The sequence below is a fragment of the Malaclemys terrapin genome, chromosome 1 (assembly GCF_027887155.1).
Source record: "Malaclemys terrapin pileata isolate rMalTer1 chromosome 1, rMalTer1.hap1, whole genome shotgun sequence".
Taxonomy (NCBI): Eukaryota; Metazoa; Chordata; order Testudines; family Emydidae; genus Malaclemys; species Malaclemys terrapin.
Window position 1 is genome coordinate 120,823,245 of NC_071505.1, and position 25,847 is coordinate 120,849,091.

The 25,847-nt window shown below is 45.4% G+C and overlaps 1 protein-coding gene across 6 annotated transcripts in view; it reads right to left on the reverse strand.

Annotated features, from left to right (window-relative positions):
* The window catches only part of LMNTD1 (lamin tail domain containing 1), a 295,746-nt gene that overhangs the window by 260,441 nt on the left and 9,458 nt on the right, over positions 1-25,847 (reverse strand). For all 6 annotated transcript variants that reach the window (XM_054037041.1, XM_054037069.1, XM_054037060.1 and 3 more), the window contains exons 2-4: positions 18,453-18,631; positions 11,213-11,401; positions 366-459 (exon numbers count right to left, since the gene is read on the reverse strand). In XM_054037041.1, the coding sequence (XP_053893016.1) occupies positions 366-459; positions 11,213-11,401; positions 18,453-18,592 (423 nt within the window). In that variant the 5' untranslated portion in view covers positions 18,593-18,631. The remainder of the gene's footprint in view (positions 1-365; positions 460-11,212; positions 11,402-18,452; positions 18,632-25,847) is intronic.

Genomic DNA, 25,847 nt, shown 5'->3' on the forward strand with positions numbered 1-25,847 from the left:
GTTAGGCCACTATGATAGACAAGGAAGAAGGCACTAAAGAGCACAAACCACTACTTGCTGGGGCTTTCAGTAATGCAGAGATCCAGCTGACCCACATGGCAGGGTTGGTGGGGAAATCCTGAAGCTGGCTCTATATGCAAACAAGTTTTGGGGCAGTGGTGAACTTCCTTCACCTTTTGAATTATGGAGAGCTGGCCCTATAAACATTCACAGACACCAGCTTCCCAAGTGTGCTCTAATAAAGAGCAGTTCATATTAATCCATTGCTGGAGGAAGGACAATTCTGCAGAAGTTTTAGCAGTCTGATTAGGAGACAATGAATAGGCTTCAAAAGCACAGTTTAGGAGCAGTGTTATTAGCCTCACCTGTAAACAATTTTCTTTTTGATGCTCCAGCTGGTGTTTGAGTTGCAGTACCTGGTCCTGCAATTTCAGTCGCTGGGAAGATTCCTCTTCAGACCTAAAGTAGTCAGGGATAAAGAGAAAACTATCACTGTTGTTCTTTCACACGGTATCAGTCCAAATCAAAGTGGTTATGAAACACGAACTATTAGCACATCCACTGGGGAGACTGCGGGGCGGGAGGGGCGATCCACAGGAGGATGAAGAGCCAGACACATTCCTCTGCCTCCCCTGTTCAGAGGTTATAGACAGCTGGTGTGATCCGTGGGGCTGACTATGGCTTGCACAGCCTTAACTTGTGTCCTGTTACAAAGGCCACATGGAACATTGCTAGGGGACACAATCACCAGGACAAGCTTGCACCGTAGCCCTACTCCTTCTAGCCTGCCTCCATTGAGAACATCACCTGCCCTGGAGGAAGCAAAAGTCTATTCTGAAGACCATGCATGAAGACCAGCACTGCACCTGACATGCAGGCCCTTTGTGCGAAGTTATTTGCTGGGGGCAGAGATTATGCCTGTCCTACCTGCCTTTTCCCCAGGCTGGCTAATACAAAGGTAGTGCAACTACTGGTGGTATCCTGGTTCTGTTGAAATCAACAAGATCTTTTTCACTGTCTTTAGTGGTGTCAGGGCTTTTCCCAATGAGACTGGCCTGAAGTGCCTGGACTATAAATGGATCTCACAGCTTTTAGTGATAACTTTGCTTTGGAAAAGAGTAGTAGTTTTACGATAAATGGAGAAGTATAAATAGCATAAACGTTAGGAAAAAAGCTGCTTATTGAAAAAAAGGACAATTACTTTGCAATTTGGCTGCAGCTTCTTCAATATGCAGAGAGAGAGAGAGAGAGAGAGCGCGCAACCAGTAGTTGCAAGTAAGCCACTGTCTTTGGGATCCCTTCTTTGTTTCATAATAAGCATGTGAAAAATGCTTGCTTTGGTAATGAGGTAGTCAGGGCATTCTTAAATTATTGGTTTATTCTCCCGGAATAGTTTTAAATATTTTCCTGATTCATATTTTCCTTTTCTTTCTGCTGTTAGCAATGGTGGGATCTATTTATTGGAGCAAACAGCCCTAGTGTAGACGAGGCTTTCTACTTCCCGGCCAAGCAATGGTTAATGAGTCTACTTTTATTTGCAGAATTGGGGGCCCATGTTAGGAACCAATTTAGACTGAATCATATTGTAAGGATGAGTCTAGACCAGTGGTTTTCAAACTCTTTTTCTGGGGACCCAGTTGAAGAAAATTGTTGATGCCCGCAACCCAACAGAGCTGGGGATGAGGGGGTTGGGGTGTGGGAGGGGTTCAGGGCTGGGGCAGAGGTTTGGGGTATGGGGGTGGGGGCTGCGGGGTGCGGTCAGGAATGAGGGATTCAGGGTGGGGGAAGGGGCTCTGGGCTGGGGCAGGGCGTTAGGGTGGGGAGGGGGTCAGGGCTCTGGGCTGGGGGTGCAGGCTCTGGGGTGGGGCTGGGGATGTGGGGTGCAGGAAGAAGTTCCAGGTTGGGGGGGCTCAAGGCTGGTGCAGGGGATCGGGGCATGGACTTACCTCCAGCAGTTCCCAGTCAACGGCGCAGCCGGGGTACACCGCGGATCACACTGTGCCCTGGAAATGACCAGCAGCAGGTCCGGCTCCTAGGCGGAGGTGCAAGACTCACACCTCCAGGCACCGCCCCCCAGACACCGGCCATTGGGAGTGCGGAGCCAGTTCTCGGGGCGGGGGCAGCACGTGAAGCCCCATGGCCCCCCTGCCTAGAAGCCGGACCCACCACTGGCCACTTCCGGGGCACAGCGCGGTGTCGGAAAAGGTAGGCACTAGCCTGCCTTAGCTGGGCAGCACTGCCGACGGGGCTTTTAGCGTCCAGGTCGGCGGTGCTGACCAGAGCAAGGCGACCCGGTGCTTTACATGTTGCGACTGATACCAGTCAGCTCTGTGTTCTTGGGGAACCAGGGCGCAGTATCCAGCCTGTCTGACTCATGAAAGATACCCCCCACCCACCAGCCTCTGCTTAAATCAAAACTGATCAGAGAAAAGACTTGCAAAGAGCAATGAAGGGCGGATGGGAGACACACCTAGACCCTTCCTGACAAGGGTGATAAGATTAAGATATCTCCATTAGCATACAGAATGAAGAATAGAGACAACTCCCCTAGCCTCATCTCCATGAAAGATGGGACAGGGAGACATCTCAATTTGCATACAGAATAGAGAACAGAGAACCGCACTGAACTCTGGGACCAGAAAAAGCAGGGAAGCACTGCATCATGGGAATTTCTGCTCCAGATGTTAATGAACCTATGCCTGCCCACACCCAGCTCAGCAGTTATCAGACCAATTCTAGTAATGAATCCTTGATTGATATCCAAAATACTGAAGCAGCCTAGTGCCTGCTGTGACTCCAAACTTCATCTTGTTTTCTAATCTCTAGTCTCTGTCCCCATCCTGACTCTGGCCTCCTGATTCCAGCCTGGTAGCTTTCTCTGACCTCCAATCTCTGCCCATACCTGACTCTGACCCTTGTTGACCGATGCTGGCTCTAGCGATTATCCCAATCCCTGCTCACTGACTACCACTTTGCGGCCATCCTTGACTTGTGGACACCAGCCCAGCTGTGACCACCAGACCACACCAGCTACGCTCGGTTCCTTACATGTATCTAAACCCAGTTTAAGTATAGTTCCTTAGTTCAGATGGAACCCAGTGGGGTCAGGTCCTCAGCCATTAGACTCTAGCTCTGCTTTTTGTATGCCATGTGAGGGAGTCAATATCTATCCAGGAACAAGTTACATATTATGACTAGAAATACACCTAGACCCCGATATAACGTGACCTGATATAAGACGAATTTGAATATAACGCGGTAAAGCAGTGCTACGGGGGGGGGGGGGGAATGAGGCTGCACACTCCGGCGGATCAAAGCAAGTTCGATATAACGCAGTTTCACCTATAACGCGGTAAGATTTTTTGGCTCCTGAGGACAGCGTTATATCGGGGTAGACGTGTAACTAATAAAATGTTCTGTTGTTTTTTTTTTTAATTTCTTGTAGTGATATCCATAAAACTATGGTTACAGGCTCAGTTAAGTTATAGTTATTCACCAAATCCAGCCTGTGTGTAAACTGTGCATGTTTACTGACTCCCTTGAATTTGGCCCAAGACCTTTCATGACTTAATTGGAAGGTATGCCTCAATAAAGACTGCAGAAGGCTGTGTCATGTATGTGATAGTTAACACAGAGAAAGGGGATGAGTTGTTTAGGATAGTTCAGGAAGTGATTTAGATGCACACAGCATTTTACTGACAAATAAAATTAGCAGTTAGGGTTGGTTGAAAATTTTCTATTGAGACTTTGTTTGGGGGGGCTTTAACTAAATGTAAAAGGTCAGTTTTCCTCAAATGTTTTTTTGATGTATATGTTGGATAACTGAAAACTTTTGACAAAAAATTATTCCTCTCTCCTGCCTCCAGTTTTTGGCTGAATTGTTTTCAGTTTTCATCAGTTTTTGGCCACAACTGAAACCTTTTAACTTTTCAGGATATCTGTTTTTCAACCACAATAAAAATGGACATCTTCTGCAGGAGGGGAAAAAAACATTTTTCTGGTCTGCTCTTTTGGCAGGTCCCATCCCTCAGGAGTTCAGTCAGTCTGGACTGAAGCTAACCAAGGAAAAGTGAGTTTTCTGCCTACCCTTAATCGAGATTTTGGGACAGACAAAACACAAAGTCCTAACCCTGAGAAAGTAAAAGCAATTCAAGAATTGAATGCATCAACATATGTACCAGAACTGAGACGTGGCCTAGGTTCATAGAATCATAGAATATCAAGGTTGGAAGGGACCTCGGGAGGTCATCTAGTCCAACCCCCTGCTCAAAGCTGGACCAATCCCCAACTAAATCATGCCAGCCAGGGCTCTGTCAAGCCAGGCCTTAAAAACCTCTAAGGAAGGAAATTCCACCACCTCCTTAGGTAACCACCTCAGACAATACCAACAAGACCTTTCTACAGCAACAAAAACAACAAAATGAACTATTAAACTCCAACACATCATGACCATGGGTGCTAAAGCAAGAAATTGACTTCGAAAAAAGTAAAAGAAATGATCTCAAGAGCTGCAGTTCTCAAATACTGTGATATGAACAAATCCACAAGGATGAGTACAGATGCAAGCAGCTCTGGCCTAGGTGGTATATTGTGGCAACAACGTAGGTCTGAGTGGAAGTTGAATTTTGCTCTGAACACTCTCAGAAGCAGAAAAATGTACACAGTGAGTGAAAAGGAGTGCCTGGCAAGCCTACAGGCATGTGAGAACTTTTACAGATATCTGTGTGGACTGGATTCTTTTGCACTGATAACAGACCATAAACCTCTTGTAACCCTCTTCAATGGAAAAGACCTGGATCAAGCCACGCTGAGATGCGAACGTCTTTTGATCAGGTTAATGCAATTTAACCCAGTTGCTAATTATGTTCCTGGGAAAAATCTGGTAGCAGCAGATGCTCTACCATGGAGTCCAGTATCTCACTCAGCCACCTGTGAGCTCGAAGATGATGTAAAGGTGTATGTGGATGCTACAGATGCATACAGACCAGTGGCAGAAAAGAAACTACACCGGCTACAAAAAGCAACCTCAACAGACACACAGCTTCAAGGAGTTGAAAGTTACATTACAGCTCATTGGTTACCTGGTTGTTGCAGAGTATTTTTCCAGGTTACTGAGAAACTGAAGTGCACTGTCTCTCACTTTAGTATTCCAGAACAACTAGTGATGTATGATGGACAATGGAATACAATTCACTGCTGTAGAATTTAAATAATCCCAAATGAAATATGATTTTGATTATATTACTAACAGCCCACATTACCCACAAGTGAATGGAGAGGCTAAGAGAGCTGTATAGACAGCCAAGAAAACCCTACAACATGAAGATACATTGCTTGTTCTTCTGAGTTACCCATCAGCACCAATAGTAGTTACTGGATATAGCCCAGCACAACTCCTGATGGGAATACCCCTCAAAACTACTGTTCCACCTTTGGAAAAAACCTATCTCCAAAGTGACCAGACAAGAAGCGAGTAGACAAATCAGATAAAAAAAGCTAAAAGAACACTTTTACAACAGATGCCACTCAATTAGTCTGGGTCTAGAACCTGCTGATGGTGTTCGTGTCAAATGGATGGAGAAAAAGGATCGACTACCCCAGCTGTTGTAAAGAAAAAGAATTTAGCGCCCAGATCATATGTGCTTGAGCCCAACAGTGGAAAGTTCAACAGAAACCGCTGACATCTACAGTTTGTTTCTCCAGAAAGAACAATAACAGCACAAACTCTACAGATGGTGGATGCAGAACAAGACTCCTCCTCAAGGATTCCAAACAGTGGCGTAGCCAGGTGGGAGGAACAGGGGGAGTGATCAAAAAAAAAAAAAAAAAAAAGGCGCCACCTGCTGTGGAGCTTTTATTCACCTGGCGGCACTTTTACTCACCCGGCAGCACTCCGCTCTTCGGCAGCGGGCCCTTCACTCGCTCCAGGTGCGTCTTCGGTGGCACTGAAGGACCTGCCGCTGAAGACTCGCAGAGTGAGAGAAGGTTCCGCCGCCGAAGTGCTGCCGAAGACCTGGAGTGCCGCCAGGTGAGTAAAAGCACCGCAGTGGGTGGGGCCTTTTTTTCTTTTTTTTTAAATCGCTCCCCCGTTCCCTCCGAGGGAGTAAAAATTAAGAAGTCCCCAAGAAATTGACAAGGCGCCACTTGCGCTCAGTGGGGGAGCGGCCGCTGCCCCGCTCCCCCCCCAGCTACGCTACTGATTCCAAGCCAACCACAGCCAGTCGCTGCAACCAGTAGGCAGCCAGATGACCAAGTTGTTACACGTTTTGGTCATGTAATTAGAAAACCAGTACAATTCAGAGACACTTAGGAGACTTAACAGTACTGAACTTTAAAGTGTACGTTTTGTAAATGGTAGGAATGTAAAACTTAAAAGGGGAGATGTCATGGAGTGCTAAACTGTACTGTACTGTTCAGCCATTAGGTGGTGTCATGTGTAATATACTTAAGCTCACAACAGCCATTCCTGCCATTACAGGCTCTTATGGTGTACACATCTCTGGTGTATCTCTCTGGGAAGAAAGCTCTGTAGCCAATCCATATCTGGTACAGACCTGCTAGTAGCAGGCCTACAACCTACCATGTATAAGGTGTACATGACATTTTCTGACCTGCTCTATTGGCAGATCCTATCCCTGAGGAGTTTAGAGTGTAAATACTCAAAAAAGCTAGGAATGGCAGAGAAACATTGAGCAAAAGGGCTTGGAATTAAGGAGGTTAAAGCAAAGGCAGAATTTTAAACTCCAATGGCAGCTGCTATTTACCCAATAACAAGTAGGCAAGTAGAAAGTAGGTTGTGCCCTTAACAAAACAACCCCATTGGCCAATTCTGTCTTCAAGCTTAAGCTTTGAAACCCAGGATGTAGTCTACTCCTAGGTCACATCCTTGTCTTCCTTTTGGATGAATAATTTCCATACTGTTATCTATTTAATGCGCAACTGAGACGCTCCACAGGAGAGTTCAACAAATGGTCATTGGCAATAATAAAATGTAGAACATTTAGCAGATGAGATTGTTCTCTACAATGATCAGAGCAGGGAACTAGGAATCAGAACCCCTGTTCACTACTATTCATGACTCTGCTACTGACACTTAAGTAAATCACTCACTTTCTCGGTGCCTGAGTCTCTCGGTCTGTGAAATGGGGATAACATTATTTATATGTCAGAAGGGTAGCCGTGTTAGTCTGAATCTGTAAAAAGCAACAGAGGGTCCTGTGACACCTTTAAGACTAACAGAAGTATTGGAGCATAAGCTTTCGTGGGTGAATACCCACTTCGTCAGACGCTGTCTGATTCGTGGGTGAATGCCCACTTCACCCACGAAAGCTTATGCTCCAATACTTCTGTTAGTCTTAAAGGTGCCACAGGACCCTCTGTTATTATTTATATGGGGTATTGTGAAGCTTAACCAGTGTTTCTAAATGTTCTCTGAGGGCCTCAGGAAGCAAAATGCTACAAAAGTGCAAATCATGATTAAAATCCCCAACTATTTCATCATGCAGTGAAAGTGTTGTTGTGTGTGAAGACCAGGGCATATTCTCCTCTTGGTGTCTGTGGAGATGAGGATGTGTAAAAATGCCCGGGGCTGTACTAAAACGCCAGGCACTTCAACACCCCTCTAAACATCCTTGAAGTCCCATGACATCCACTAAAGCAGAGATACCTGGAAGCAACATTTGAAGGGATTTTAGCAGGGAGGACCATGATGGGCTTTTAGCTTTTTTAAAAAAATCTATGTTTAAAATAAATGTCCAAGAAAATCAGAAGATAAATCAGAGAATTTTAAATTTATATTAAAAATGATCATGGAGAGCCTCCACGTTAAGGCTGTCATTGCTCCAGCTCAGATCTTGGCAAGAGTCTTGGACAATTGTTCACATCCCATGTGTTCTATTAACTAGGCAGAAAGGGCTGAATGACAACCTTAGGGCTAAATCCTGCAGGTTTTACTCAAGCCAAGCTCTCATTGACTCCACTGGGAATCCTGCATGGCAAAGGATTTCAAGATTTACCCTTGAAACATGGATTTCCTATCTACCTACAGTTTAATTCAGAATGTCGTCACCATTATTGATGGTGGACCATTTCTACATACCATTATTTATCATTTTTATAAAAAGAAGAACAGGAGTACTTGTGGCACCTTAGAGACTAACAAATTTATTAGTGTCTAAGGTGCCACAAGTACTCCTGTTCTTCTTTTTGCGGATACAGACTAACACGGCTGCTACTCTGAAACCTATCATTTTTATATTATATTATTTATGTATTATTATGGAAGTACTTAGAGGCTCCATTGTGCTAGGTGCAGTACAAGCCCATAGTATGAGACAGTCCCTGCTTCAGAATGTTTACAGTCTAAATGGATAGAACAGACCAGCAGTTCTCAACCTGCGGCCCGTGGGCCACTTGTGGCCCAATCAGCACAGAGCCGCAGCCCATGTGACATTCTCCGGGCCATACAGGTAGTATTGGATGCAGCCCACAATGGTAAATAGGTTGAGAACCACTGGAACAGACAAAGGGTGGGAGGAGAAGCGGGTGAAGTGATTTGCCTAAGGTTACATGTAGTGGTAGAGCCAAGAATAGAACTGAAGGTGCCTTACTTACAGACCAGTGCCCCATCCATAAGAACACCCTGTCTTCCACAGGACCAAAAAACAAGGTGAATCTCTTTTTCTATGTTTAATTAGACATAGGGAATAGCAAACTGTTCAACTTCTCAAACCTACATTTTTCGAGATTTTGCTTCCAGCCTGTGGAAAAGCTCCCACTCAGTGCTTTGTTTTCATATTTTCAGGTGCTAAACTGGCCAGTTTTTATCTTGTAAAATAGCCTTGGTTCTTTGAAGTGATAGTCTGTGATCAAAATCTTGTACAGACAGCCATGTCGTGTTTTTGCAATTACATTCTGCTTGCTTGCTTGTTAACAACCCATGCAATTTCTAGTTTCCCATAACAAATGTAAGGATAATTATCACGTAATCTGCTGGGTACAAATTTAATTAATCCATGAAAAATAGTAAAAATAGTAATAATTATCAACTAAATACCAAGTACTTTATGTTGGTCTTAGGTACCCGTGTGATATGAGAAACAGACATGCAATTACGATAGCTATATTTCTTTGACAGTGGCTATCAGAGCCTTTATATCTTGGATGTTGGTTATTTTGGGACCTCAACTCATAATGGACTTCCAACGCGCAGGACAATTTCAAATTTATGGGAATGAGTGGCGTATTACTATCTCAGAGTAAAATTAGCCTTTGTGGGACTAAGATGTGCGTATTGCTGGCCCTGTGCACAGGGATGGATTGCACCCTAAAATGTATTGATAAGTGCTCTTCTTTTAGGTGCTTTTTAACTCTTAGGCAGGGTACAGATCAATGTGCTCTCCACTGACTTGCTGCTAGAAAAGCCCCTGCTTCCAAGTCTCTGGTCTGTCAACAGTCATCACAGTGGGAAAGAGGGAGACCACAAATATTCATCGATTCTCTAGCTGGTGCTACCAAATGGCATGGGCTAACTGTCGGAAAAGGAAAGATCATCTCGCCCTCAACAGCTCCTGACTGAGTGAGAGGGAGAGAGTTAATAGTGGAAAGGGGATGGGCAAAGAGAAAATGGGGAGAATTTTTGAGGGGGAAAGGACAAAATTGCAAAGAAGGGGACCCCACTAAATAGTCACAGTGGAAGTCTCTTAATATCCTAATGCCAGCCACCCTGAAGCTGATAAGCAGACTTGCATTGTCTATCTCCATATCCTTCCAGTAATACAACGCAGTGCTATAAGTAGCACTTTTCTGATTTGCATCCATTCTTCCCTCTGTTGGAGTACAACAGTTCGATAGGGAAATATAAGGACACTTAAAACATACACTGAGGTCTGGTGCTTTATATTAAGTATAAAGGCAAAAAGTCAAAGGATGTCCGGTCATGTGACTATCTTACTGGGGAAAGGATAGAATGTGAAAGCCCAGTGCTCCATGCCCGACCACACACGCAAAGCAATTCCTTGATCATTGCATCCACTGATCGTAGATGAATAGCTGCTGCTCATATAGAGAGGCACACAAGAAGCAGCCAGAACAGTCTATTGAATAGTTAATAATGGGAGCGGCAACAATTTTCTAAGCTCCTTTGACTGCTGCTATGTCACATTATTCTAAATTGCTTCTCATCAAAGTTTGCAGATCAGAATACAGCCATTAAGTCTGGCAGCAAAGCAGCTAATCTGAATTTGTCACACTCATGAGCGATGCTCAGCTACAGTATTTTAAATAAATCTGGGTTACACTGGCACAGTTTACATTTGCTAGTTGAGGACAAGCAGCACAGGGTGCGCAATGTGTTTTGTACTGACATTAAAAGTCCGAGAGCTGGGAAAACTCTTTGGGGGGTCGACTTGCCAAGCTCCCGAGTTTAGCATGGTTCAAATAAAGTAACGAGAGAAACTTCCAGGACATTTTCTGCCTTTTTAATCCATTGTTCATTTTGTTTTTTACATTGAAATTATTCTCAAAAGATTTATGCTCTCTCTAAAGCAGTCCATGCCTTACAAAAAGCAGTAGGTTAACCAAAGCACCACTCCTGTAATAACAGTGCTTCTCCTTATGAGCTAAATCCTGTCATGTGAGGCGTCTCGTTGACATTGCATTACAGAACTCAGTAGTGCTACCAAATAAGATTTGCTCTGATGTATTTAGGATATTGTGGACTATGTCTAGGACTATGCTCTGGCTGCTTTGTGGCTCCATGCCAGAAAGCCAGCTTAAATGGCTACAAGGGAAGTACACTTGCATAAAGGGAAATCTCCGGGTAATCTAAGGCCAGTGAATCAGCAGTTCATCTTTTTGCTGTCAGTGTAGCAGCTATAACCACAAGAAAGTGGGCATGGCCAGAGCATCACTGCACTCCAGCTATTCCCAACTGCAAACACAACCCCTGAGGATCGTGCCAAAAGCTGCTCTAATTCATGCCAGAGACTATCAGCCCTCAGATGGTCTTAGAATCCTAGGGCTGCTAAACTGCAATACAGCCACCATTGCCCTCCTCCTGAGATGCAGCAAGCACAGCTTGGATGCAGCTGAGTGTCTGGGCTTGTACCTTTAAATACGCATTGCTCTTTGATACAAGATTAAGAGGTATAGCTTTTATGAATACGACAGAAATAACCAGATTTCTGCCCGAAATCTAAACTTAGTTTCTTACTTTCTTTGAGACATCAAGATGTTTTTATTTAGCTCCTCAAGCTCTTTCATGGCTAGATCCAGCTGTATTGAGGATAATGTCCTTTGGGTTTTCAGCTCTTGCAAATCTGTTTCCTTCTGGGCCATGAGAAGTTTTAAATTCTTTAAGTCCTCATCTTTCTTCAGGAGTACGGTATCCAGCTCCTCCTGTCTGAGCGCACACAAAATATCAGTCAGAGCCAAAAATTAGAGATTTACTCTGCTCCCGTTTTTTAGAAAAATGAAAATTAAACAGTGATAAATTGAACCAACGAACCAAACAAACAAAAAATAGCGTTAGATTCCAGCTGCTCCTACTCAAGTGCACAATGGGGGGCAGACAACACATGGAGCTTTCTCCCCCAGGGCCCACTCCCAAAGAATATCTCCAGCCACTGCCGCTACTGAAACGGCTCTACTTTCCAAAATGCAGACTTTTCAATACCATAGTATTTATAGGCAGGGTTGGTAGCACTACCTATTATTAAGGTTGCCCAACACTTCCCATTATAAGAACCTGTTTTCACTTGCTTATAACTTTGCCAAACAAACTGTTTGGGCTCAAATTTTCCATGTTGGGTATTCTGCCTTAGGTTGAATTTTTTTTTTTTTTTTTTTTTTTGAAAAATTTCAGCCAAAATAGTTCAGCTATTTCTGAGAACAAGGCGAGGGGAAAATACGCTTGGGAGCACGGACTTTAGCAGGATTGGCCTTTTTGTCAAAAATGTGCATTTTGCCTTCCTCATAAAATCTACCCAAATTATAAACTTTTGAAATTTGCAGTTCACAATGCTCAGTAGAGACTTGTTAAAACTTTGCAGCTTCAGTCCCTGAATATTCTGCCCATACTAAACAGGCTAATACCCAGGACAAAATTCCCCTTCATTGCACAACCCTGATTCATCCCCAGAGTAGGTACATCCTGTGCACAGAAAAAGGACAAAATGTGGAAAAAAATACGTCTTTAAGGTACCACCAGACTCCTTGTTGTTTTTGTAGATACAGACTAACACGGCTACCCCCTGATACTTGAAAAAAATACAGTAACTCCTCACTTAACGTTGTAGTTCTGTTCCTGAAAAATGCAACTTAAATGAAACGATGTTAAGCAAATCCGATTTCCCCATAAGAATGAATGTAAGGGGAGAGGGGGCGGGTTAGGTTCCAGGGAAATTTTTTTCACCAGACAAAAAACTATATTATATATCGTGACAAGACGGCCGATGTAGTATGGTGGGTCCTGCGCTTTTCTTGGTGGGGGGCTAAGATGCCACCCCTTGCCCCTGCTCTTGGGGCACCGAGGGCCCCACTAGTGGCCCGGGAAGGTGGTAAAGGAGGGAAGTGGGGGAGGGTTTGGGTTTGCTTCTTACTCTGAGCCCCAGCCCCTCTCAACCCCTGCGGGTTCTTACCCTCTTTCCCCTTGGGTGGGGTACCTTCGGTCCTTAAACGCTGGGGGGGGGAGGGAGTCTCCCTCCCCTGCTGGGGCAGGGTCTCCCTTACTCCGGTTTTCTGATCTTCCAAGTCTCACAGCACACCTCCAAGCTCCAGTCCTCTCTCCTGCCTCCTTCTCCCCTGACTGCCTGAAGCAGGGGGTTTTATTAGGTTGCTAACCGGGCCTTAATTGACTACAGGCTCTCCAATTAACCTGTAGCAACCCTCCCTAGTCTACAGGGAACCACACCTTAATTAGTCTAGGGCTTATATACTTCCCCTCGATCACTCTCCCACTGCTCCCTGGTCCTCCTGTATCACAATATATATAAGTTTTAACAATAGGATAAGTTTTAAACAAACAATTTAATATTGTACCCAGCAATGATGATTGTGAAGCTTGGTTGAGATGGTGAAGTTAGAGGGTGGAAGAGGGTGGAATATTTCCCAGGGAATGCCTTATTGCTAAATGATGAACTAGCACTCAGCTGAGCCCTCAGGGGTTAACACATTGTTAATGTAGCCTCACATTCTACAAGGTAGCATGAATGGAGGGAGGGGAAACAGCATGGCAGACAGAGACACATGTGTGTCAAGTATCAGAGGGGTAGCCGTGTTAGTCTGAATCTGTAAAAAGCAACAGAGGGTCCTGTGGCACCTTTGAGACTAACAGAAGTACTGGGAGCATAAGCTTTCGTGGGTAAGAACCTCACTTCTTCAGATGCAAGTAATGGAAATCTCCAGAGGCAGGTATATATCAGTGTGGAGATAACGAGGTTAGTTCAATCAGGGAGGGTGAGGTGCTCTGCTAGCAGTTGAGGTGTGAACACCAAGGGAGGAGAAACTGTTTCTGTAGTTGGATAGCCATTCACAGTCTTTGTTTAATCCTGATCTGATGGTGTCAAATTTGCAAATGAACTGGAGCTCAGCAGTTTCTCTTTGGAGTCTGGTCCTGAAGTTTTTTTGCTGTAAGATGGCAACCTTTACATCTGCTATTGTGTGGCCAGGGAGGTTGAAGTGTTCTCCTACAGGTTTTTGTATATTGCCATTCCTGATATCTGACTTGTGTCCATTTATCCTCTTGCGTAGTGACTGTCCAGTTTGGCCAATGTACATAGCAGAGGGGCATTGCTGGCATATGATGGCATATATAACATTGGTGGACGTGCAGGTGAATGAGCCGGTGATGTTGTAGCTGATCTGGTTAGGTCCAGTGATAGTGTTGCTGGTGTAGATATGTGGGCAGAGTTGGCATCGAGGTTTGTTGCATGGGTTGGTTCCTGAGTTAGAGTTGTTATGGTGCGGTGCGTGGTTGCTGGTGAGAATATGCTTAAGGTTGGCAGGTTGTCTGTGGGCGAGGACTGGCCTGCCTCCCAAGGTCTGTGAAAGTGAGGGATCATTGTCCAGGATGGGTTGTAGATCACTGATGATGCGTTGGAGAGGTTTAAGCTCCATATCAACATACCCTTAGAGGTTTAAGCTCCAAATCAACATACCCTTAGAGCCCCGACCGGGGTTATTCTATCTACTACCTAAGATCCACAAACCTGGAAATCCTGGACGCCCCATCATCTCGGGCATTGGCACTCTCACTGAAGGAAGGTCTGGATATGTGGACTCCCTACTCAGACCCTACGCCACCAGCACTCCCAGCTATCTCCATGACACCACAGATTTCCTGAGGAAACTACAATGCATTGGTGACCTCCCAGAAAACACCATCCTAGCCACCATGGATGTAGAGGCTCTCTACACAAACATCCCACATACAGATGGAATACAAGCTGTCAGGAACAGTATCCCTGATGATGACACAGCACAACTTATTGCTGAGCTCTGTGACTTTATCCTCACGCACAATTATTTCAAATTTGGTGACAATATATACCTCCAGACCAGTGGCACCGCTATGGGCACCCGCATGGCCCCACAATATGCCAACATTTTTATGGCTGACCTGGAACAACGCTTCCTCAGCTCCCGTCCACTCATGCCCCTTCTCTACCTACGCTATATTGATGACATCTTCATCATCTGGACCCATGAGAAGGAGGCCCTGGAAGAATTCCACCATGCTTTCAACAGCTTCCACCCCACCATCAACCTCAGCCTGGACCAATCTACACGGGAGGTCCACTTCCTGGACACCACCGTACAAATAAGCGATGGCCACATTAACACCACCCTATACCGAAAACCCACCGACCGCTACGCCTACCTTCATGCCTCCAGCTTCCACCCCGGTCACACCACACGATCCATCGTCTACAGCCAAGCACTGAGGTACAATCGCATCTGCTCCAACCCCTCAGACAGAGACCAACACCTACAAGATCGTCACCAAGCATTCTCAAAACTACGATACCCACACAAGGAAATAAAGAAACAAATCAACAGAGCCAGACGTGTACCCAGAAGCCTCCTGCTACAAGACAGGCCCAGAAGAGAAACCAACAGAACTCCACTGGCCATCACCTACAGTCCTCAGCTTAAACCTCTCCAACGCATCATCAGTGATCTACAACCCATCCTGGACAATGATCCCTCACTTTCACAGACCTTGGGAGGCAGGCCAGTCCTCGCCCACAGACAACCTGCCAACCTTAAGCATATTCTCACCAGCAACCACGCACCGCACCATAACAACTCTAACTCAGGAACCAACCCATGCAACAAACCTCGATGCCAACTCTGCCCACATATCTACACCAGCAACACTATCACTGGACCTAACCAAATCAGCTACAACATCACCGGCTCATTCACCTGCACGTCCACCAATGTTATATATGCCATCATATGCCAGCAATGCCTCTCTGCTATGTACATTGGCCAAACTGGACAGTCACTACGCAAGAGGATAAATTGACACAAGTCAGATATCAGGAATGGCAATATACAAAAACCTGTAGGAGAACACTTCAACCTCCCTGGCCACACAATAGCAGATGTAAAGGTTGCCATCTTACAGCAAAAAAACTTCAGGACCAGACTCCAAAGAGAAACTGCTGAGCTCCAGTTCATTTGCAAATTTGACACCATCAGATCAGGATTAAACAAAGACTGTGAATGGCTATCCAACTACAGAAACAGTTTCTCCTCCCTTGGTGTTCACACCTCAACTGCTAGCAGAGCACCTCACCCTCCCTGATTGAACTAACCTCGTTATCTCCACACTGATATATACCTGCCTCTGGAGATTTCCATTACTTGCATCTGAAGAAGTGAGGTTCTTACCCACGAAAGCTTATGTTCCCAGTACTTCTGTTAGTCTCAAAGGTGCCACAGGACCCTCTGTTGCTTTTTAGAGACACATGTGTATGTGTGTGTGTGTGTGTGTGTGTGTGTGTAAAAGGGAGAGAGAGAGAGATGCACATTGCCCCTTTAAGTAGGCTGACCCCCCCCCCTCCCCCAAGCACATTGCCTTTAAAAAAATCAGGAAGTTGAGACAGCAGCTGCGGCCAGCAAGCTCTCTCCGGCCTGAGCCCTGTCCTGTCACCACCTTGCTCTATATGGAGAAGAGGTAAGCAGGGGGCAGGAGTAGGGGGAGGGGGACTCCCTGACATTAGTCCCCCTCTTCCCCCCTCCCCTGCACAGCAAGCAGGAGGATCCCGGGAGCAGCTCCAAGGCAGAGGGCAGGAGCAGCAATTGGTAGCCTGCTGGGAAGCTGCTGCACAGGGAACTTAGGAGAGTAGGGAGCTGATAGGGGGCTTCTGGTCCACCTTGGTTCCAAGCCCCCCCCAGCTAGCTGCAACGGGTTGCTCTTCCTGCAAGCTGTAGACAAAGCAAGCAGCTGCCAAACAACGTTATAAGAGAGCATTGCACAACTTTAAACGAGCATGTTCCCTAATTGGTGAGCAACGTAACAATGAAACAACGTTAACCAGGACGACTTTAAGTGAGGAGTTACTGTAGTACGTGATCATGTAATTAAAGATTGTATCATAATGTATATGCACAATGGGTCTGATTAAGGTTGACCAGGCAACCTTAATTCTGGTATTTCTTAACTTTTGGATTCTTGATTTTGAAATCTTATTATTAATATTGTTTTAACACAGCTTGTGTGCAATATTTTAAAATAAGTTGACAAAACTGCTGTTATTGTTGCTTAAATTAACTCAGGGTTCAGGGTTTTTTGTCCTTTTTGATACAGTACATACAATTCATAAAGTTATTTTGGTATATCCACATGCATGGAATCAGTCCTTACTGTTTTCTTGACACTAGTTTGATCTCCTAAGCTGTAGTCTCAGTGAGTGTTATTAACCAATACCATACAGTAGAATCTTGTTATTTTTCACTCCTTTAATCTACAAGGCCAATAATTCTCATACAAGAAGTGTGGTCTCATCCCACTTCTCTGCAAAGATTTAACTGCATACACAATAGAAGCATGGAGGGCAAAGTCACCTTTGTGCAGTGGGCCAGCACGAGGCCTGTCTGTCACTTAAGTCCCCAGTAAACCCCTATTTTTGCATAAATTAGATGCTATGGTGATGGTGTTACAGACCTGATTGAGTTCCCCTAGTGGACAGTCACCAGTCTGTTGTAATTAGTCCCAACCTTTGGATCCCACGTTTCCAAGCCAGTGGGTCTGGCCAGCATCTAGTCACAGTTTCTAGCTCTAAGGTGCACTCCTGAATGCAAACTCCCTGTCTGCCACCCTTTTCTGAGATGTGGGACTCCAGGGCCCAACTGCCCTAGGCCCTAAAGCCAGCACTCTGACCTCCCAGTTGCTTATGCATGCTTCCACCAGAGTTCCATCTCTGTGAGCAATCTGGTTTATCATTTAACTCCTTGGGGACCATGTGGCAGGCAAGGCAAGGAACACAGGCTTTGCACAAGGGCTTCTAAAACCATAGTAACATTGACTCTTAAAGCATACAAGAGTTACAAATCTTTGGGCAAAACAACAAATGCCTTTACACACTCCACACTGTGTCTATGCTCAGCCCTTCTTCTGAGCCATTGGGCCCACTCTGTGTTCAGGTGGGTAGGTCCTTCCTGCCTCTCCTTCTATTGCTGGCAATGGTCAGACTGTGAAGGAGAGGGAGACTGGAACTGATCCTGCCTTTAAATAAGGTTTCTGTCCCCTTTGCCATGTGACCAACTGGTCAGCTTAAGACCCTAGTCAGGTGTCTTGCCAGGAAGTTCCAGCCACCCTACCCCCAGTCCAAACTGGTTTTCTTTCAGTCTGACCAGTCTCTGTAGCAAACCATTGTCCTAGGATGGATCCTTGTGATTAGAAAGAAAATCATTGTTGATCACTCTTGTGTTAGTCTATTCAAAGAGGTGTCAAGCATTACAATACGCTACTTTGGGCTGTCCTTGACATCTCTAGACACTGTTGCCAACTCTTGTGATTTTAGCACATCTTGCATGTTTTTCTTAAAGCCCCAGCTCCTGGAATAAAGACATTTCATAAGAATCTCGGTTTTATTCTGGAAAAACAGAAAACAAAACAAGACCAAAAAAATTGTAAATTTCTAGTCCTCACAATTGCTGAGAAAAGTTGCTTGAAAATGTGAACCTAGTGCACCCTAAAGGCTCAGATACCACTATGTGAAGAACTCAACATTTATTATTTGTTTTTAAATCTCACTGTTTCTGGAGGTTTGAATCATGATTTTTGAATGCCTGAGGTTGGCAAAACTAGATATCACAAGTTTCTTAGGGCAGGGAATTTCTTTTATTGAGCTATAAAATGCCACACCTGCCTCATTTCTCTCTTTAAATAAGAAAAACAACTTTCCATCAGAACTCTGTATTCAGTGCAGAAGCCAACAAACCTGCTCTGGGATCTGATTTCCATTTGAGAATTCTTGTGTCCGCTGATTTCAGTTCTCATCTTGCCACAACTGCTCACTTCTAGTTGTTCCTGAGGTGCAGGCATCTCCTTCTTTTCATATATGCCAGAAATGGCAGCCATCTCATCTTTTAAATGGTGAGCCTCAGATGACAGATCAATCTACATGGTAAAAGATGGAAGAAATGGCCACTTGTAACTTCCAGGGTATAATCATTGTTTTACCAGCTCAAAAACTGGTTATGTTGTAATCAATCTCCTCCCCCAGGTTTCCTATTTCAGACCTGACCCTGCAATAACAATGCTCCCATTGACTTCAGTAGTGTACAGAGATGAAAGTAAGCCGATTCGGTCTGGTGCGGTGTACCGGCAAGGGCCAGTATGCCGTGCCGGATGGACCGGCTTCTGCGGTGGTGATTTAAAGGGCCCGGTACTGCAGCCGCTGCGGGGGAGCCCAGGGCCCTTTAAAGCGCCGCCGGAGCTCCGGCAGCCGGGCTTGGGTGGGGATTTAAAGGGCCTGGTGCTCCGGCCACTGCGGGGATCCACGGGCCCTTTAAAGCGCCCCTGAGCCCCGGGGCTCCCAGCTGCCTCTCTGCAGTTGGTAGCTCAGGGGTGATTTAAAGGCCATGGGGCTCCCAGCCACAGCCGGAGCCCCAGGGCCTTTAAATCTTGAAAGCCTCCCGCCTCTTCCGGTTGAGGCCACGCCTCTTCCAGTTGAGGCCACGCCCCCGCTCAGGACTCCAGCGTACCGGTAAGTCCTTTAAGTTACTTTCACGCCTGGTAGTGTAGGATAAGGCTTGCCTTCCTTCTGCCCCACGTTAAAATCCTATAATTTTGTTTTGCCTTTATCGTTTAGGCCCACATTTGTAAAAGCACGTACACAACTTTACAAAACTGGGACATATTCACTTGCATATTGAATTTGTAAAATGAAGAACTCATCTCTCAGACTCAAGATGATGGACTCTGGACTGCTCTGATACACCCACACAACCCCATTCACTGAGAATGCAGTAGGATCCAGGAAGCAACCCTGCTATTGCTCTTCTATGGCTTGTGGGAAAGGTTATTTCTCTGTGACTCTTTGACTTCCATGATGGTGATACTCATTTAAAAAATAATGCGTTAACTAAATCTGTGACTGAACTCCTTGGGGGAGAATTGTATGTCCCTGTAGCGGAGTGGTCACCCGTTCCGGCCCTGAAGGGGTTAAAACAGCCCTGGGAGAGGGCTGCTCTGGGGAGCCAATAGGGTAGGCTGATTGGGGAAGCAGCCGCAGCTGGAGCCACTCCCCAATCAGGCCACAGTTGGCCCTATAAAAGGCTGTGGGCCAGGAGCACAGAGAGTCTCTCTCTAGCTGTGGAGAGAGATGGGCCTGGCTGCTTGGGAGCACAGCAGAGTACCTAGAGTAGAGCAGCTGGAGAAAGGCCAGAGGAGCTGGGGAGCTCTGGCCTGGAAAACCCCTAGGCTGCAGGCCTTGCTAAAGGCCAGAAAGGGTACTGGGGTTGCAGAGGTGCAGCCCAGGGTAGGCAAAGGCAGCAGGTCCAAAACCCCTTGCCGATGATGAGTGGTTGATAGACTGCCGTCTGCCCCAGTGAGCGAGGGCTAGATGGTGACTGGCAGTAGCCACTGAGGCAAGGTTGGGGTAGAGGGTTGGGAGTTCCCCTGGATGGAGAGACCCAGAGAGTGGGGGTACTGCCAGCGGGCAGCACCCAAGGTAAAGGGGCACCAGAGTCTGTGAGGAAGACGGGTGCCAGCGGCAAGCGGGACATCAGCCAGCAGAGGGCACTCCGGAGCTGGAGAGCTAATTCCCGAGACAACCAGCAGGAGGTGCCGCACCAGTGAGTCGTCACATCGCTAGAGTCCCCCAGGGCCAGCTTTAGGCCAATTCGCTGATTCCCCAGAATCGGACCCCGCGCCTTAGGTGCCTTTTTAATTTTTTTTACTCACCCCGGTGGGCGGCAGCGGTCCGCTCCGGGGTCTTTGGCGGCTCCGCTCCCCTGGCCAGAGCGCCGGCCGGAGCGCAGCAAGCCCCGCGGCCCCGCTCTCCCGGCTGGAGCTCCGGCCAGAGCACGACAGCCCCGCGGCTTCGCAATCCTGGCCGGAGCGCTGCAGCCCCATGACCCCGCCGGAGCGCGACAGCCCTGCAGCCCCGCAGCCCTGCTCCCCTGGCTGGAGCTCCGGCCGGAGCGCAGCAGCCCCGTGGTCCCGCAACCCCAGCCGGAGCACTGCTGCCCCACAGCCCCGTGTCCCCAGCCGGAGCGCGGCAAGCCCCGCTACCCCCTCCCCCAGCCAGCAATCCGAAGTGCCACTGAAGACTGGGAGCGCCGCCCGGTGAGTACAAGCCCCAGGAATCGGGCCCCGCACTTGCTAAAGCCGGCCCTGCAGTCCCCTGCTCTGTTTTACCCACATTCTGCCATATATGTCATGTTATAGCAGTCTCAGATAATGACCCAGCATATGCTGTTCATTTTTAGAACACTGTCACTGCAGATTTCACAAAACGCAAAGAAGGTAGCAATGTGAGATTTCTAAAGATAGCTACAGCACTCGACCCAGGATTTAAGAATCTGAAATGCCTTCCAAAATCTGAGATGGACGAGGTGTGGAGCATACTTTCTGAAGTCTTAAAAGAGCAACACTCCAATGCAGAAACTACAGAACCCGAACCACCAAAAAGGAAAATCAATCTTCTGCTGATGGCATCTGACTCAGATACTGAAAATGAACATGCGTCGGTCCACATTGCTTTGGATGGTTTTCGAGCAGAACCCATCATCAACATGGACGTATGTCCCCGGAATGGTGGTTGAAGCATGTGCATCTGACACGTAAATATCTTGCAACACCGGCTACAACAGCGCCATGAGAACACCTGTTCTCACTTATAGCTAACATTGTAAACACAAAGCGGGCAGCATTATCTCCTGCAAATGTAAACAAACGTGTTTGTCTGAGCGATTGGCTGAACAAGAAGTAGGACTGAGTGGACTTGCAGGCTCTACAATTTTACATTTTTATTTTTGAATGCAGTATTTTTGTACATAATTTTACGTTTGTATGTTCAACTTTCATGATAAAGAGGTTGCTCTACAGTACGTGTATTAGGTGAATTGTAAAATACTGTTTATTTTGTCTCTTTATAGTGAAAAACACTTGAAATCAAAAATAAATATAAAGTGAGCACTGTACACTTTATATTCTGTTTTGTAATTGAAATCAATATATTTGAAAATGTAGAAAACATCCAAAATATTTAAATAAATGGTATTCTATTATTGTTTAACAGTGCGATTAATTACGATAAATTTTTTTAATTGCTAGACAGCCCTACTAACAACCTGACCCTGACACTGCTAGGAAACTTTGTGATGAACCTGAATGTTGATGTAGAGTGTAGAATCGCCCAAGGCAGAGAGAAAGCTGCCAAAGTACAGTAAGTAGCTTTTAATATAATTGCAACTCTTCCCTTCTCAAATGCTCAATCTGATTGACCAATTACAGTGGTTAATTCTCTGAGAAACAACCTATCATTAACTGTACTTTGTTCTAGTCTCACTGGTCCTTTCATGGCAGCCTCTGGTGAAAGAACTGTTATGTGAGATCTCATTCTCTACAATAAAATATTTTTGATTGTTTGCAATAAATAGGAATGGGTTCATAAGGAGAATAATGAATTCATTGCCCGTCCTTTACTAAACACTTATTGACTGTCAAGATACATTAAGCACCCATACTTTATACTGGGCCCTGAGCTTATTCTTAGCTAGCATATATTAGTGTGTTAAGAAACCACTACTCAGTACATTAATGTTAAGTGAAAAATGGTTTCAGTAACCATGAATCAATTGCACAGTGCGTTATTTTGCTATAAATATGACATTTTATCATTATAAATATCTTCCATAGGAGGTGATTGTGATCACATTGACTACATAATCAATCAGCACTGACAAAGGAGAACAAAGCCCTGTATTTTACATAACTACACTCCATGCCCCCTTGCTACTCTTGTATACTGGAGTGAAATCCTGGTCCCATTGAAGTCAATGAGACATTTTCCGTCAACTTTAATGGGATCAGGATTTCACCACAAGAGTGCTTAATGGAATATGTGCAATCTCATCTATTTCTCTGCTTTCCTCTAACCTTCTTGATATATGGGGCTAATCAATGTATCAATACAGTTTTCAGCATCTAAAGTGATTGCCATTAAAGAGTCAACATCCAAATTCAATTTCCTTCCCCAGGCATGCCATCTCTACAAGCTGCAAGGAGTAGGGTGGGAGGTTGGGATAATGGAGAATCCGCTACAGTGGCTCTCTTAGGGTGATCCTCCTGTGTCATGCTAAGTGGACTTCAGAAAATCTTTGCTCTGGTGGAAAAGTGCAAAGCTGTCCACATGCAGCCCAGGCTCTGGCCTGTAAAAAGCTGGTGGCAAAAGTAACTGTAAAGACGATAATGTAGGAAGTGTGCTCATCCTCTCTCAATAACTTTTGTATCCCATTTTCTTAGTTTTACAAGTCCCCAAAGGAGGTTCTACTCTGTTACACTAGTGTAAATCCACAGTCTGTATTTTTTCAAAGAAAGTTGACAAGAACTATGTACAGTATTATAGGTGTGTTCTTGGATTTACAGTTGCTGTACAAAACACTTGTCAGCACAGTGTAAATTGGTACTGTGAAACACGTGGGGCCTGCTCTGTAATAATTTATGAATATAGTATGTGATGGGGTTATTGAAAGGTTCACTGTATGGATATAGTGAGTTAATTCACAGCAGGATTGTCAGGAAATGGAGACAGGAAGTAGGACAATAACCCGGATAACAACCTCTCAGCAAACACCTAGGATTTAGTGTTGCTACTCACAGATCTTGTTGAGCTGCCCAAACCAGTTTAACTAGGCTCAGATAACAGAGGAGACTTGATTTAGAGTCTCACTCTCAGAGAAGAGGAAATGAAGGGGAACCCAGACTTCAGAGGATGGGTTATCTGGGAACTTAGATGTGTCTATTGCCTACTAGGGATGGTAAGCCTGCTAGGTAAGAGAGAGATGAGTGTAGACCTCGGTTGTTTTAAAAACCTTTTCTCCTGTGTTATGCTTTGGATGGGGTGTACTCTCCACACTGGCCCTGAAAGGTAAATTAGGCCCAGTTAACTGCCAAGCTGCATGTGGAGGAGGAGCCAGGGAGCAGGGATTGATTAATTAGACTTGAGGCTCAGCTAGGCGGGAACAGATGGGGCTTATATAACCCAGGAAGCTGGTAACAGAAGGGGGCTGCAGGAAGGTAGGCTGTAGGCACTCCCTGGGAGGAGGGAAGTGTGTTGGGACTATGGAGGGTAGTCCACAGTTGCTCCCTGGGAGGACGGAGTTGGGAGGCTGGCAAACCCAAAGGGAGAGGAGTGGGGAAGTCAGGAAGGTAGGAGGGTGCTCAGGGGAATAGCAGCAAGGAATAGCAATGCAAGTCTTGGCTGCTATCCGGAGGGCCCCAGTGCTGGAACCCAGAGTAGAGGGTTGCCCCAGGTTCCCCTAACAGCCACTGGGAATGTGGCACAGACCAGGCAGAGGACAGTTGACTGCCTGGGATGATTTGTCCTGGAAAGACTTTGATAAACCAGAAGGGGGGAACACATATGGTGACCCAGCCGGAGAGTCAAGTCATGAAGAGGAGGCTGCAGTTCCTGGAGCGAGAGGGGTCCACAGGACAAGAGGATGACAGATGAAGACACCACCAGAGGCGGGTGCAACACCTGGCAGAGCTAATCCCCAGGATGGCCAGGAGGAGGCATCCACTAGTGGTGAGCGTACCCTGTGGCATTCCCACTGTTAAAATTAAACAATACTTTGCTTTAAGAAGGCTATTTTGCCATTGTATTCTCTAGTGGTCACAGAATCCCAAAGGGAGGACCTGCAGGTACCAGAACCCAGGTAGACCTGTTGGGATAAGTGCTCTTAATCCACAGGGAGCTGTAGCCTGACATATGGTCAAAGAGAGGGAGAATTGTGTGACTTCACTCCAGGGAGGTAAAGATCAAGGCCTCGTGCTGGTGGGGAACACCTTCAGAGAGACCAGAGAAGGGGTCAGAGGTTCAGCCAGCCCTTTAACCATGACATGGTACTATAACCTTCCTGGTTATGGTATACACATCCCAAAAGACAATTGGCCCTTTTGCAATCACACTGCATTGTCAACGGTAGTTAATCCACAATTAGCCTGTCTCTCTCTTCATATGCTGCATTCTAAGTAATGCTCCCTTAATTTATATCTAGGTTTGGATTTTTTCCCCTCCAAGATGTCTCTTTTTCACTTGTTTATACTAATATTTGAGCTCACTTTGACCCAAATATTATCCAGATCTAGCCATATTTGTAAATACCTGTCACATTTACAGTATCTTTCATCCAAGGATCTCAAAGGTTTTTTTAAAGTATTATTTAACAAAGCCTCACAACACCCCCAGCTGGAAAAGATAAAGAGTGTTATTACCATTTAATAGAGCAGCAAACTGATAGATCAAGGGTGGGATTTTCAAAGTCCAAGAGATTTAGGCACCCAATTTCCACTAGAAAAAAATTAATGGAAGTTGAGCACCTAAATCCCAGCCTAAATGACTTGCTTAAGTTTGCACAGCAACCATGACAGTATCAGAGCTGGGGAAAGAACTCATGTCCTGACTCCCAGCTCACCATACTAAGCCTTGCAATACATTGTATATTTATTATAGCTTCCAGTCTCCCACACATTTGATCAATGTCAGATTAAACTCCTCCTTGCGATTGTTAATGAAACCTGTTCATGACATCTGAACATGATACTGACACCTGAAGTTTTACTGAGTTTATTTCTTTAATCATTCATGAAAAGCTGGATATAATAATAAGCTTTGTAACAGAGAAAAATATATAATGATTACTGGTGTGACAAAGGAAAGAGGAGGAAAATCTTTAGTCAATATTCCCTGGGAAAAAGCATTAAAAATAAATATTATCTTCACAGATGGAATACACTGAGTAGCTAACATAGCTTGTTGACAAGTAATTATTTAAAAAATGGTAAAGAACTATTCCCTCAGTTTATTGAAGCACTGTCTTCTTCTTGGATATGTTCTCTACTCAATGACAAACTGAGAAATGCAATCCAAGTTAATTAAAACTATTAGCTAAATAGCAGAGACTCACATTCAAAATATGGTTCTTATCTTGCTGTGACAAGCTTTGTGTCCTAGCAAATCCTTTTGCACATAACAGTGGACAAAATTTGTTTAGTAATCTAATTATATCAGCCCTGATTCCAATGAGGCAGAAGAAGCCACAACAATAAATCATGTCAGTGTATGGAATGTGCCTTTCCAGTATTCAGCATCTAGAACGGTGGG